Here is a 13,982-nt window from a genome sequence, read left to right on the forward strand (position 1 = left end):
GTTCAGGGTCTTTGCATTCTTTGTCCTTCTAGGCTGTGACGCTTTCATAGTTTAAATTCCTGACCTCCCCCCGCCCCCTGCCATCCTTTTGTTATTTCTGTACTTTTTTGGGGGCGGGGGTGGTGGAGGGGCGGGTGAACAAATCTATAGAAATAATAATAAAGGGCGACTGAGTTCATGTCTGCAGCTGCAAGTGTGGCTTAAAGCCAAGTCCCAGCTCTCTCGTCTTCCTCCGCTGCCTCCCCTTCTGGGCGCCTCAGTAACACGCTGCCAAGGGTGTGGACCTGTGTACATCCACCAGTTTGAGAAGGGAGCAGGAGCAGGACAGACTGAGTAGCTGACCAAGGTAGGTGTGGTGGCACAGAGAGGCGTTTGCAAGACGTTTGAGCCGTGGTGGATGGGAGGTAGCCCTTGTTTTCTTAGCTTAACCAGGATCTGTGGGCAAAGAGCTTGGACACCGAACGGCCGGACGGTGGCTGTATGTCCATGCCAATCTTCCCATACAACTGTGTGTCTCTCTCCCACCCCTCCCTCTCCCAGGACATTGTAGGAGGGGATATGAAAGCTTGGCAACCAGGGGCACTTTAATGAAATGCTTTGCCAGGCACATAGGGGTGAGGAGGAACCCAAGGGTGGTCGTTCCACATCACCCCCCCCCTTTCTCCTCCCTGTGATGGCTGAGCTCTGCCTCTACAAGTCTGTGGCAGCAATGCTTCTGAATACCAGTTGCTGGAAACCTCGGGGGGGGGGGAGAGCTAGGGGGCATGAATGGACTGCAAAGGAAAGGTTATCTATCTCCACACTGAGAGCCAGTGTGGTGTAGTGGTTAAGAGCGGTAGACTCGTGTCTGGGGAACCAGGTTCGCGTCTCTGCTCCTCCACATGCAGCTGCTGGGTGACCTTGGGCTAGTCACACTTCTCTGAAGTCTCTCAGCCTCACTCACCTCACAGAGTGTTTGTTGTGGGGGAGAAAGGGAAAGGATAATGTTAGCCACTTTGAGACTCCTTAGGGTAGTGATAAAGTGGGATATAAAATCCAAACAACAACAACAACTCCTCTTCTTCTTCTTCTTTGGACCCTGGTCTCTGCCAGGTCATTGTACTGCACTCTAACCACTATGCTGCATGATCTCTCTTAGGAAAGAACAATCGCTCCAGAGAGCTTGAAAAAAAGCTCTGGGAAAGGCAGGGTTGGAGGGAGGCAGGGGTCACAGGCAGAGGCAACCTCAGGGCCTACCCCAATTGGATGGTGTGCCCCACCCTAATCCCCAGGGCCATCTTCTTCTTAGTTTATATTATTTATTTGCTTTAGTACTTCATTTTTAAAAAGAGCCGACTTAGCAGGAAAGCACCCTATAAATGCCAATGAATATGGAGAAAGGGAGGGAAACGTTCCCAGGCCTATCAGCCTCTTCCCCAATGCAATGATGCCCATTTCTCAGCAGCTGGGTGAGCTCTGCCCCGTTTTTTATTGAAGTTTTTGCAATACAATAAAAGGAGCAAACCCATCTGCAGGAAATAAAGAAAAGAAAGAAACAAAAGAAAGAAGGAAGAGGGGGAAAAAGCTGCAAGACCCTCCCTCGCCACTTAACTTTCACCCTCTGCAGAGGCAGGTGTGCCCTCCCACCTCTCACCTGAGCTCACCCCTCTCTTCCCAAAGCCTCTCACTCTGGGAGCTCTCCCCTTATCTGCCTCTCACATCTGTATACAGTTCTTACCAAAGTAAGGTAAAGGGTAAAGGGACCCGTGACCGTTAGGTCCAGTCGTGGCCGAATCTGGGGTTGCGACGCTCATCTTGCGTTATTGGCCGAGGGAGCTGGCGTACAGCTTCCAGGTCATGTGGCCAGCATGACTAAGCCGCTTCTGGCGAACCAGAGCAGCACACGGAAACGCCGTATACCTTCCTGCTGGAGGTATATATCTATTTATCTACTTGCACTTTGACATGCTTTCGAACTGCTAGGTTGGCAGGAGCAGGGACTGAGCAATAGGAGCTCACCCCGTCGCAGGGATTCGAACCGCCGACCTTCTGATCAGCAAGCCCTAGGGCTCTGTGGTTTAACCCACAGCACCACCCACGTCTTACCAAAGTATAACGAGATGAATAACAATGATAATGATAATGATAAATGAGAGAAAAGAGATAAAGAAAGAAAGAGATAAAAGTCAATATTTATTCCAATTGGTCAAATGCTCCTTCTATGTTATTCAATTATTCCTTTTGCTGGACATTGTTTTTTTCCAGCCTTCCACCCATTCTTCTCCTGTTTACTTTTTTCTATGCAGAAAGTCTAAAAAAAGATTCTTCTGTTACTGCTTTCATGGATATAAAACAGTCCCTCTTTATTCTTTATCTCCTCCTCTGAAAGAAAAGCTTTTTAAAAGCTATGTTTGTATATTAATGCATAGAAGTTCAGTTAAAACCTTAATTCGTGTCCCAATCCATTCCCTGTGTCGTTTCCATCCAGATATCAACCCTGTGCCAGTCCTGTGTCATAATAATAATAATAATAATAATAATAATAATAATATTTTATTTATACCCCACCCTCCCCAGTCAAAACCAGGCTCAGGGCAGCTAACACCAATATATCAGTCCATCAAGCCTGTTTGTCATTCTTTCTCCTCTTCTTCCAGTTAATCAGAGGAGGAATGATTCCTTTCAGATTGCACACAAAGTCTATCCTTTCTCTGCTTCGGCTCCACTCCTGTCCCCCCCCTAAAATAAATAAACCAGACCCCCAGTATTTGGCAGCTCTGTTCCTTCCAGCCTTTGCACATCCATGTGCAACTCCACCATTCTATTCTGCTTTTCAGACCGCGTCTCTGATTCAATTTTTTTTTCTTCCCCCCACCCTGAGCTGAGCCTGCAGTTGAAAGGAGCTTATATCTCCTTTTCTGTCAGTTCTGGCAGTTCATCAATAGATTCTCCAAGAATCATTTTTCCTCACCTGCACACATATCTCCTCAAACAGTGCTATTGCCACATTAACTGTCAATGGAGCGCCTTTCAAAATTCTTCATCTTTGCGGTCACATGCATTCACAGTGCGGTCTTCTCACAGTCAGAAAGTGTGTCCTCGAGATGCTTAGAATTCCAATCTCACCACAAGTACAAATTTCCTTTCCAGCAAAATAAATATCAACACTGGAGGTTCAAAAGAAGTGCAGGACAAGCCCAAGAGAAAACCTCTCAAAGATAGAGAACACCTTTCTATGATTTATAGTTCAAATTGATCTTTGTGCTTGTTCTCTATCAAGTATCTTCACCAATAACCTAAATCAGTCCTCAGGTCATATTTTGGTATGAGCACTTAAATTGACACAGGCGTAGTTTCAAAGGCAGTGAAAGAAAGAAAGAAAATAAGAGGAGCGGCAAGTGTTTTCGCTGGATTGCTCTCCAGTGCCTTAAGTGGTTCTTAGGCTTTTTTGTTGGGGTAGGGAATTTGTAGAATCCTGGCTTGTGCACTCCCCATTCCTCAAAGCTTTCATGGGTTGTCACTCCCTCCACCCCAATAGCTCTGACCTCCTTTTCTTCCAGGTCCTGTACGAGTGTCCCATCCCTCTGTCTCTCACCCTGCAATGCACCTTCCCTTAGACAGAAGTCCACTCACTGGCTCATGGTCCCCCTTCCTTGAGCCATCTTGATTCAGGGAGCGCCACCTGCTCAGCCTCTCCTGCCTTCCTGACATGTCCTGCCCCCAGCCAGTGTTTAAGATTCCTTGTCTTCCTAAAAACCAATCTATTTGCTCCATCATTTCCATGACCTCACACAATGCCCTCCCCTTCTTTTTGCAGATCTGTGAGAAATATGGCCCTGTCTTCACCATTCACTTAGGGCCTCGCCGTGTTGTGGTCTTGTATGGATACGATGCAGTGAAGGAGGCCCTGGTGGACCAGGCTGAAGAGTTCAGCGGCCGTGGAGAGCAAGCCACATTTGACTGGCTTTTCCAGGGTTACGGTCAGTCTCTGCTTTTGCAGCCCAGAGGGCATGATTTTATTTTATTTTTTAAATGCAGACCAGAGTGCATGATTATGGGTATCTATAGGGCACTTCTAATGAACTTCCCCTGGTCCTATGAAGTAGATTTTTTAAATACATATTTTACAGTGGAAAGAAGTGAGATGGAGAGAATGTCTTCACAATGCCATTTAGACAAGCCATCAAGAAGGGTGCTGGATGAGAGTTTGCAAGCCCTCACCCCACCCCAACTCCATGATCCTATAAAGACCACAACTCTGTTCGCGCACAACAACACACACATGCACACACCCTATAAGAGGAAACTCTGACGTTTACAATGTTTTTCCAAATGCTGAAATTACAATTTTTGAAACCAGGCAAAAAATTCAAAATTGACTTTTTAAGGGGGGCATTCTTCATTGTTTCAGCCACATTCTCATTCAGAGCACATGCCTCCCTCCTCCCCCCCCTCCTCCTATGCTTCTCAGGGGTTGTCTTCAGTAATGGGGAACAGGCCAAACAGCTACGCCGATTCTCCATCACAACACTGCAGAATTTTGGGATGGGAAGGAGATCCATTGAAGAACGGGTCATGGAGGAGGCCCACTTCCTGCTGGAATCCATGAGGGCAACAAAAAGTGAGCAGAGTTTTGATGTCTTCAAGAAATGCTGCTTAATGAGTTATAGGTAGACCACAAACTTGACATGAATTAGCAGTGTGATGCAGCAGCTAAAAAGCCAATGCAATTGTGGGTTGCATCAATAGGAGTATAGCATCTAGATCAAGGGAAGTAATAGTACCACTGTATTCTGCTCTGGTCAGACCCCACCTGGAGTACTGTGTCCAGTTTTGGGCACCACAGTTCAAGAAGGATACTGACAAGCTGGAACGTGTCCAGAGGAGGGCAACCCAAATGGTCAAAGGCCTGGAAACGATGCCTTATGAGGAACGGCTTAGGGAGCTGGGTATGTTTAGCCTGGAGAAGAGAAGGTTAAGGGTTGATATGATAGCCATGTTCAAATATATGAAAGGATGTCATATGGAGGAGGGAGGGAGAAAGATTGTTTCTGCTGCTCCAGAGAAGCAGACACGGAGCAATGGATTCAAACTACAAGAAAGAAGATTCCACCTAAACATTAGGAAGAACTTCCTGACAATAAGAGCTGTTCGGCAGTGGAATTTGCTACCAAGGAGTGTGGTGGAGTCTCCTTCTTTGGAGGTCTTTAAGCAGAGGCTTGACAGGCATATGTCAAGAATGCCTTGATGGTGTTTCCTGCTCGGCAGGGGGTTGGACTGGATGACCCTTGTGGTCTCTTCCAACTCTACGATTCTATGATTCTAGGTGATAGTTAGAAACTATGGGCAGTTAAGTGGCTTTATACTGAAAATTATCACAGCTGCTTTTTATTTTTGGTAATGGGTGGAAAAAGACGTAACTTAGCCTAAGCTAAATGCATCACCAACACTCTACATCCTCTTGAAGAAAAGTTGCTCAAAGGAATTAATAGGTAAGAGTGGACCGCTTTGCAAAGTGTATTCTTGATTTGTTCCTGGGTTGAGTGACTTGCTTTCTAGGTGCACCCTTTGTGTGTCTTTCTTTCTAGGTGCCCCCTTTGATCCTCTACTACATGCTGAGCCGCACAGTGTCCAATGTCATCAGCTCCATTGCCTTTGGCGATCGCTTTGAATATGAAGATAAGGAGTTCGTCTCCTTGCTCAGCATGATGCTGGGTAGCTTCCAGTTCACTGCCACATCTTGGGGGCAGGTAAATTGGAGGGGAGGGGAGAGGGAGAGCACATGGGATGAGGCCATGGAAACAAGGAGAGTTGCCCCTTTCTCCTGGTCCTGAAAGAATTCTAAGATATCCACAAGGGAGTGGCTGAGAAAAAGCTCCTGACCTTTGTTGGAGGAGTTGCTCACTTGGAGCTATCCGTGGTGCTGCAACTCCTGATCTGCCTTGCTGCTTGGCCAGGTGTGGCTGGAGCAAGTTTAGAATGTTGCTTCAGCCTCACATGATCCCACATTGAGCTGTTGAGGCTGCTAGCACTGTAAGAAATTCCTTCTCACTCTCTGATTCCTCCTCAAAGTTTCCATCCTTATCCCCGAAAGAGGAGAAGTTGATAGCTTAGTCAGCAGTTTATGCAAGTTCTGTCTGGAGTCAGGAATTCCATCTGCCTGTTCTGTTCTTCTTGGAGAGAGACCTTCCGAGTCTGCCTTTTTTCTAGTCTCTTCCAAACTTCCATGATATGTTTCCAACTTCCACAGACCTTCACCTCAGCTTCACTTTGTGCAATATCTGTTTTCTCCCCCCTCTGAAACCAACACAAACAGCTCTATGACATGTTCTCGGGCATCATGCGGTACCTGCCTGGCCCACAACATAAAGCCTTCAAGCAGCTCTTAGGGTTGGAGAAGTTCATTATGGAGAAGGTAAAAGACCATGAGGAGACCCTAGACCCCAATGCCCCTCGGGATTTCATTGACTGCTTCCTGGTGAAAATGCAGCAGGTATGGTGATTTTGTTCGAAGTATTGTGATCTAAGTATTTCTCTGAAAGGAAACTAGGATCCCTGAAACGAAGCCACCTTTTCAACACTACTCAACTGTCCCTTCACCCTCATTGGTTTAATCATGACATCACTGCACTTAGCCAATCAGCAGGAAAGAACAAGCTTTGAAGACATATGAAGACCAGATTACCCACATATGAAGCATCCTCCATTGTTTTCCTTCTGACTTAGGAGAAGAAAAACCCAAACACAGAGTTCTTGCCAAGGAATCTGGTTATGACAACCCTCAACATCTTCTTCGCTGGCACAGAAACGGTCAGCACCACCTTGCGCTATGGCTTCCTGCTTCTGCTGAAATACCCGGAGGTTGAAGGTGACTGTGGAAGGGGGAGAAAAATAGGGTGGAGAGATGTGTCCTTGCCTTCCTATGGGAGGGTCCCTCTTTGCTTTCCCAGCTATGAGCTGGGATCCTTCTTTAGCTCCTTGGAAGGTGCAAATAGCACTTTTGGTCTCATCCTGCTGATTTCTCAACAGAGAAAGTCCATGAAGAGATTGAACGGGTGATTGGCTCGAATCGCACTCCCAACATGGATGACCGTCCCCTGATGCCCTACACGGATGCTGTGATCCACGAGATCCAGAGATTCGCTGACATGCTCCCCTTGGGGGTAGCAAGACGTGTGACCCGTGATACCCAGTTCCGGGGATACAACCTTCCCAAGGTACTGTGGTTCTATTACTGTAGTTCCTGAGGCTCAGACCCTTTGGTACAATTTCCAGATACAGTTTGTGGCTCACCGAAGTTCCCCAAGCACTCTGTCTTGTTAAATAAAAAATAAATAAAAAATCCTTCCAGTAGCACCTTAGAGACCAACTAAGTTTGTCATTGGTATGAGCTTTCGTGTGCATGCACACTTCTTCAGATCTGTCTTGTTAGTGTGTGAGCACCGAGTCTTGGGGATCCTTTTCTTTGTCTCAGCACAGTTCCTCATAAATCTACCTGTGTCTTCACAGCATCGGGAGTCCAGCCCTTTCTGGTTCAATTCCGATTACAGGAATAAACACCTCAGCCATCCTGTTATTCTCCTGATGTCTTTATTATTTACAAGTTGCATTACACTACTGTTCTACATGCAAAATAAAAAACAGAATACACACACACACACACAGAGAGAGAGAGAGAGAGAGAGAGAGATTTCTGCTCTCTTCAGCCATCCTGCCAAAGAGACAGGCTTTCACATATTCATGCAGCCACAATGACCACTGCATGCCCTGATAAGGCCACCAGCTGTAGGGGAGAATTATTGGTGCTTAGCAGAGGCACCACACCAAGGGTGATGTCCCAGAAATGGGGAACAGCCATTGAAAAGAACCTGCCAGGGGTCACAGTCCCCAGTAGGCCACTGTGAGAACAGGATGCTGTGCTAGATGGACCATTTCTTCAGTCGGAAGCAGGCACCACAGAGTTCAATGGCGGTCCTTGGAGAAACTATGTATAGAAGGTGTGGATGCTGGGGAGGCCTGGCAATATCCCCTTGTTCTCCTGGCATCGCTGTGGCTTAGCGGGAGGGGCGAGGCAGCTGCGAGGTCAGCGCTGTGCAGATATGCCAGCAGAAGGACCACAGGGGCTCCTCTGGTGCTTCCACAGAGCACCACCCTCCCTGCTGACTCACCCCACCCACCGTCCCCTCCTACCAGGAACCAGCCGCAATGCCTCTGCCAGCCCCATTGGCTGCTTGCAAGGCAGAGGACCAGAGTTGTGCTAACTCTCATAAATAGGGTCTTACACTATGCAGCATTGCTGCTCTTTCTGGAATTAGGGTATGTTTGTCTAAAGCGATGGATTGCCACAGTCGCTTGCATTTGTGGACTTTCTGGGGCATGGCTATGATAAGCTCCTGTGCTTCAGAACTGACCACTACACCAATTGGCCTGGTGTTGAAATCTCCCATTTCTCCTCTATCTTCTCATTTCTCCCCCTTTCTTGTTCAGGGGACTGAAGTGTTTCCCATGCTCGGGTCTGTGCTGAGAGACGCCCAACACTTTGCAAGACCAGACGTGTTTGACCCCCAGCATTTCCTGGATGAGAATGGGCAGTTCAAGAAGAACGAGGCTTTTATGCCTTTCTCTGTTGGTGAGTGAGTCCCCTTCCTTTCCCAAGCGCTCCTAAACCATCTATAACAGCACCCTGAAAAGCTGCCTTTACCTTCTTCCTTTTTCCTAGGGAAGCGCTATTGCTTGGGGGAGAATCTGGGCCGGATGGAGCTTTTCCTCTTCCTCACCAGCATCCTGCAGAACTTCCGCTTAAAATCTCCCGTCCCTCCTGAAAAGATCAACATCTCTCCTATGCTGGTTGGCTTTGCCACCATCCCACATTTTTATGAAATGTGTGCCATTCCCCTCTGAAGGAGGACAGGTGTCTTGGAGAAGTGGAGCCCCGTTGCCATCCACCTTGGTTGCTTCAAATGCTAAAATTGGAGAGTTCTTGAACTCATGAAGGGCCAGAACAGGTTGACCCTCCCACCTCCAGAATCTTGCTTTTGAAGCTTCATGATCTGTGTTTCCATTGGTAGAATCCCCCCCCCCTGTATTTCTTTTGGAAGGTCCTTGACTCACAGCCCCTGTTCCTTCCCTCAGGCACCATGAATGAGCCCCTCTCCTCATCCCCCATTCCAGCCGTCAGATTCCCTGTTTGCTCTTTTCCTCCGTCATGTGGCTTAGGGCCTTTGTATTTATGGGACCGCCTCTCCTGGTATGCCCCGCAGAGGACCTTAAGGTCCATGAATAATAATAGTTTAGAGGTCCCAGGCCCTAAGGAAGTCAGACTACCCTCCACCAGGGCCAGGGCTTTTTCAGTGATGGCTCCGACCTGGTGGAATGCTCTGTCCCATGAGACTAGGGCCTTACAGGATTTAACCTCCTTCCACAGGGCCTGTAAGACAGAGCTATTCTGCCTGGCCTTCAATTTGAATTTAGCCTGATATTTTATTCCCCTTCTCTTCCCTCCCCCTCCCCTTTTTATGAAGATTACCCGCTCTGGGACCCCACAGCTAACTCTCCCCTGGCCTCCTCGCTGGCCCAAGTAGGACTAATTTAGCCAGCTAGCCCTGGTGACCATCTAATGTTTATTGGATGGGTTCCCCCCCCCCAAAAAATTGATTTTTGAACTTTGAATTTTATTGTTATTCATGATTTTATACTGTATTTTATGCTGTTTTATGTCGTATCATAATTAAGTGTTTTAAATCTGTTGTTAGCCACCCTGAGCCCGGTTTCTGAACCGGGAAGGGCGGGGTATAAATAAAAATTTATTATTATTATTTTCTTCCTCCTTGTCACTTTCCTGTGCTGAAACATTCACTGTGAAGGAAGAATTGTTAACTGTGCAGCTTGGTGCATGCTGAAGAGTTTTGGGGAGGCAGAAAAGGTCTGCCATAATGTAGGGGAAATTGCTTCTCTGGAACCTTGCAATCTCCATTCCTGGGACAGACTTTGAAAGAACTGTTTGGGTTTTCTTTTTTTAATATGAATGTGAAGTTTTACTATCATCTGGTCTGGGGCATTGCGATATATCTCTTTGTCTGAATCTTGACCTATACCACGCTGCCTAACTATTGTCAAGCATTCAAAATTGGAAACATACCCTTGGTATTAACTTTCCGATGTGGGAAACCTCAGAAACTATCTATCTATCTATCTATCTATCTATCTATCTATCTATCTATCTATCTATCTATCTATCATCTATCTATCATCTATCTATCTATCTATCTATCTATCATCTATCTATCTATCTATCTATCTATCTATCTATCTATCTATCTATCTATCATCTATATCATCTATCTATCTATCTATCTATCTATCTATCTATCTATCTATCTATCTATCTATCATCTATCTATCTATCTATCTATCTATCTATCTATCTATCTATCTATATCATCTATCTATCTATCTATCTATCTATCTATCTATCTATCTATCTATCTATCTATCTATCTAATCATCTATCTCCTTTGGTTGGTTGGACAATATTAGGATCAAAGTATCTGAAATTTCTGGTGACTCTTGAAACAATCAAGTGAGTTAGAAGGATATGGAATATATTGTCTTAATAAAAGCAAATTTGACCCATTCTCACATGCTGAAGTTACTTTCTGGGGAAATCCTACTTTAAAAATTGGGGAAATGATGGTACCATGGAAAAATTTGATGTAAGCAGGTGTATTGACTTTGAGTCAACAGATAGACAAGGAAGATTATTAGTTTCATACTTTCGCTGTTTTAAGAGAGCAGATCTGGCCCAATATCTCCAGGCACAACACCTCCTGACAAGTTTGTTTGGAACAGCAGCTTTTTCAGCTTCTGAGACACCTGAGATATTGGAGCAAATGGATCATTGGTTGTAAACAAAAAAAGACATGATCACTTTCTACAGATATTTATTATCAATAAGTAAGTTTCATATGCAGACTTTAAGAAATGGTTGGAATAAAGAACTGGAACTTTCAAATTGTACCACCCAAACAGTGGGAAAATGTTTTAGACTCAGTACCAACGGCATTGATGGATCTTAAACTGAGATTTATACAACAGAAAATAATATTGAGAATTTATTGGGCTCCTTTATTTTTGTATAAAAAAGGACTAGCTAAAGTAGCTTTTTTGCTGGAGATGTAATAAGGACAACACCTCTTTGAAATATGTATTTTTATAGTGTTCTATACAGTACTTGCTAAGTTTTGGGAGAAATTGCTGGACTATTTAAATAGGACTGTATGGAAAAAGTTAACATTTTCAGAGGAGAATATTCTTTTAAATTATACAGTATACCTATTGTATGGAAATGGACAACGGCACAATGAAAATAGATTCTGACCTAACAGTGGCTAAGAGACTGATACTGATGAACTGGAAGAATGAAGATAGGATGACCTTTATTCAATGGCTTGACAGCATGACAACACTCGCAACTCATGAAAGGATTGCTTGTAGATGTAGACTTTGGACATTTGGAATGAGTTTATGCAGAATGTAGTAGGTCATTAATAACCATATATGCATTAAGATAATAATAGCACTAATATCAAAATAAAGATTATGGAAGTGTAAGCAATTATACTAATTGTATTGCACTGTATTTTTTGTATGTTTCCTTTTGTCACTTTCTAGTGGGGTATAAATAATAAAATTATCATTATGGAACTGGACATCCCTATTTTCATTGCAGATATGTTGGAGGAGATGTAAGTGCAATATGTTCAAACTGTCTTCCCCCGGTGAGCAACCTGGCCACCAAATTCTGCACCAGCTGTCTTCAGAGAACGCATCACAGCAACTTATCCTAGAAGTCACCATAGACAACAGAAGTTAGACTACCCCTTTTCCAGATAGGGGCATAGCTGGGCCATCGGTTGAAGCTGATGGAATCCTCCTCCCCATTTTATCTTGTGGGTAGGCCAGGTTGAGAGGCTGTGACTGGCCCCTCAAGGTCCCACCCAGTGAGCTTCATGGCCATCTGGTGGTGATTTGAACCCTGGTCTCTGCCAGGTCATTGTCCTGCACTCTAACCACTTTGGATCACTGTCTCTCTTAAGAAAGAACCCTCCCTCCTGAGAGCCACAAAATACCGAAGGTCAGGGAGAGGAGAGAGTGAAGGCAAGGAATGTAGCCAGAGGCAATATAAGGGCCTGCCGCAGTTGGACTACGTGCCCCACCTAACCCTCAGGGCCAGTTCCACATTTTAGATCATTAATTCCCTTCAGCATTTAAATTGTTTTTTAAATCATTTTTATTAGTTTTCCAATACAAACTTCCAATTCTCCAATTAAAAACAATAAACTAAAAAAAGAACCAAATTGTAATCCAAATAATTAATTATTAATTTTTCCCCCATTAAAAGAGCCTTTTAATGAGGGTGAAAGAGGAGAGCGCAAAATATGGTCTGAAGCTCAACATAAAAAAACAACAACTAAGATCATGGCCAGTGGTCCCATCACACTTCTTCAGATGCACACTTCAGATACACACGAAAGCTCATACCTATGGCATACTTAGTTGGTCTCTAAGGTGCTACTGGAATGAATTTTATTTTATTTTTTGTTTCGACTACGTCAGACCAACACGGCTACCTACCTGTAATTAAGAAGCAGAGGTACTGTTCATTAGAGCTTAAGTGGACTAAAGTACAGGCGTGTGCTAGAAGAGATGAGATCACAAACTGCAGATCAGAACCAGCTGCAAAGTTCGAACTTGAGAGAAGACTTCATGTGGGGGAGGGGAGCCTATGGTTTATATAATTTGGTATATTTGAACGACTGGAATTTATAATTATATTATAAATTGGTATTGTTATAATGAGGCTATTATTTGATTGTAATTTAAAACTAATAAAAATTATTATAAAAAGAGAGAGTGAGTTAGGGATTGGCAGCACCCATGTTTCAGCACCCAGGAGGACACACAGCTGCCTGGTTCGGGAGCCAGCTGGGGTCTTAGTTTAGCTGGGTGGATTTCGTTATTTTCATAAGTTCCTATTAAATTATGTTATTTTTAACTCTGGAAAATGGGGGAGTTCATTCAGTGGCGTAGTGCAGGTTGACAGTGCCTGGGGCCACATGGAGGAAGGGAAATGGACAGAGTACGCATACACATTCAACTGCCTAGTTGCATATGCATCACCCAGGAGATCGCAGAGATAGGGAGAGTCGTTCCCTTGTCTGGAGAGGTCCAGACAATGGTTCTCATGGAGAAGCCATTTTCAATGGAGCCCTATCCCACCCCAAACCTCTGAATGCGGAGGACCTTGGTAAAGAGGGGTCCCCTGTGCTGATCTCAGCACCCAAGAGGGTCTGTAGGGAAGGAAGAGGTCTTTCTGATACTAGGCAAACTACCCTCTGTGCTGTTCACAGTTAGCTTTAGATGTATAGATCAATGCATAACAATATTACAAATTTGTCAAAAGGATTGGTCAAAATGCATATTTTAAAACTAACAGTTGCTCCAATACAAAGCACAGAAACCCTCCCTTTCTTAAGCTCTGAGTGTAGCTCCCCTGCCCAATGCCCTGTGTTTTTTGATCCCTTCTTTTCTTCCTTCCCTGCCCACCCCCTTTCCCGGCCAATTGTATATGGAGAGGATCAACTGGCTTCCTTCAGAGACCATTTTTCTAAAAGCGGAACTGCGGAACAATGTGGACACTCCACTAGGCTCTATATAGGGACCTTTGGGAATTCCTGGATTCTGCTTCTGACCTGTCTTGGTTGGCTGCCTTCATGCGTTGGCCTCGGAGGGCAAGTCACAGCTCCAGCTCCAAAGGCAGGTGGTGGCCTTGGCCCTTGAGAGACAACAGCATGGGGAAGTCACCCCATCACAGATCACCTGCCCTCTGGTCCTTGGGAAAGGAGACTTTTGCTGCCTCCTTGCAGAATTATTTTTGCATAATTCAGAGAGGTCTTTTGGGTCATTTGGAGGTGGGGGGGGGGGAGAAGGAGGTAGGGAGAGAA

General features: G+C 45.0%; 1 protein-coding gene across 2 annotated transcripts; it reads left to right on the forward strand.

Moving 5' to 3' along the window:
* Positions 1 to 153: 153 nt before the first annotated feature.
* LOC118087884 (cytochrome P450 2A13-like) lies at positions 154 to 11,687 on the forward strand. Of its 2 annotated transcripts, XM_088672816.1 has the most exons (9): positions 154 to 346; positions 3,797 to 3,959; positions 4,451 to 4,600; positions 5,568 to 5,729; positions 6,296 to 6,472; positions 6,706 to 6,847; positions 7,009 to 7,196; positions 8,467 to 8,608; positions 8,699 to 11,687. In XM_088672816.1, the coding sequence occupies exons 4-9, from the start codon at positions 5,592 to 5,594 to the stop codon at positions 8,878 to 8,880; spliced, it is 969 nt and encodes a 322-aa protein (XP_088528942.1). In that variant the 5' UTR covers positions 154 to 346; positions 3,797 to 3,959; positions 4,451 to 4,600; positions 5,568 to 5,591; the 3' UTR covers positions 8,881 to 11,687. The 2 variants fall into 2 exon arrangements, with proteins under 2 accessions (XP_088528942.1, XP_088528943.1); XM_088672817.1 differs by lacking the exons at positions 154 to 346; positions 3,797 to 3,959; positions 5,568 to 5,729 and having other exon boundaries at positions 4,468 to 4,600.
* The last annotated feature ends 2,295 nt before the right edge of the window (positions 11,688 to 13,982 follow it).

The sequence above is a fragment of the Zootoca vivipara genome, chromosome 6 (genome assembly GCF_965207765.1).
Source record: "Zootoca vivipara chromosome 6, rZooViv2.hap1.1, whole genome shotgun sequence".
Taxonomy (NCBI): domain Eukaryota; kingdom Metazoa; phylum Chordata; class Lepidosauria; order Squamata; family Lacertidae; genus Zootoca; species Zootoca vivipara.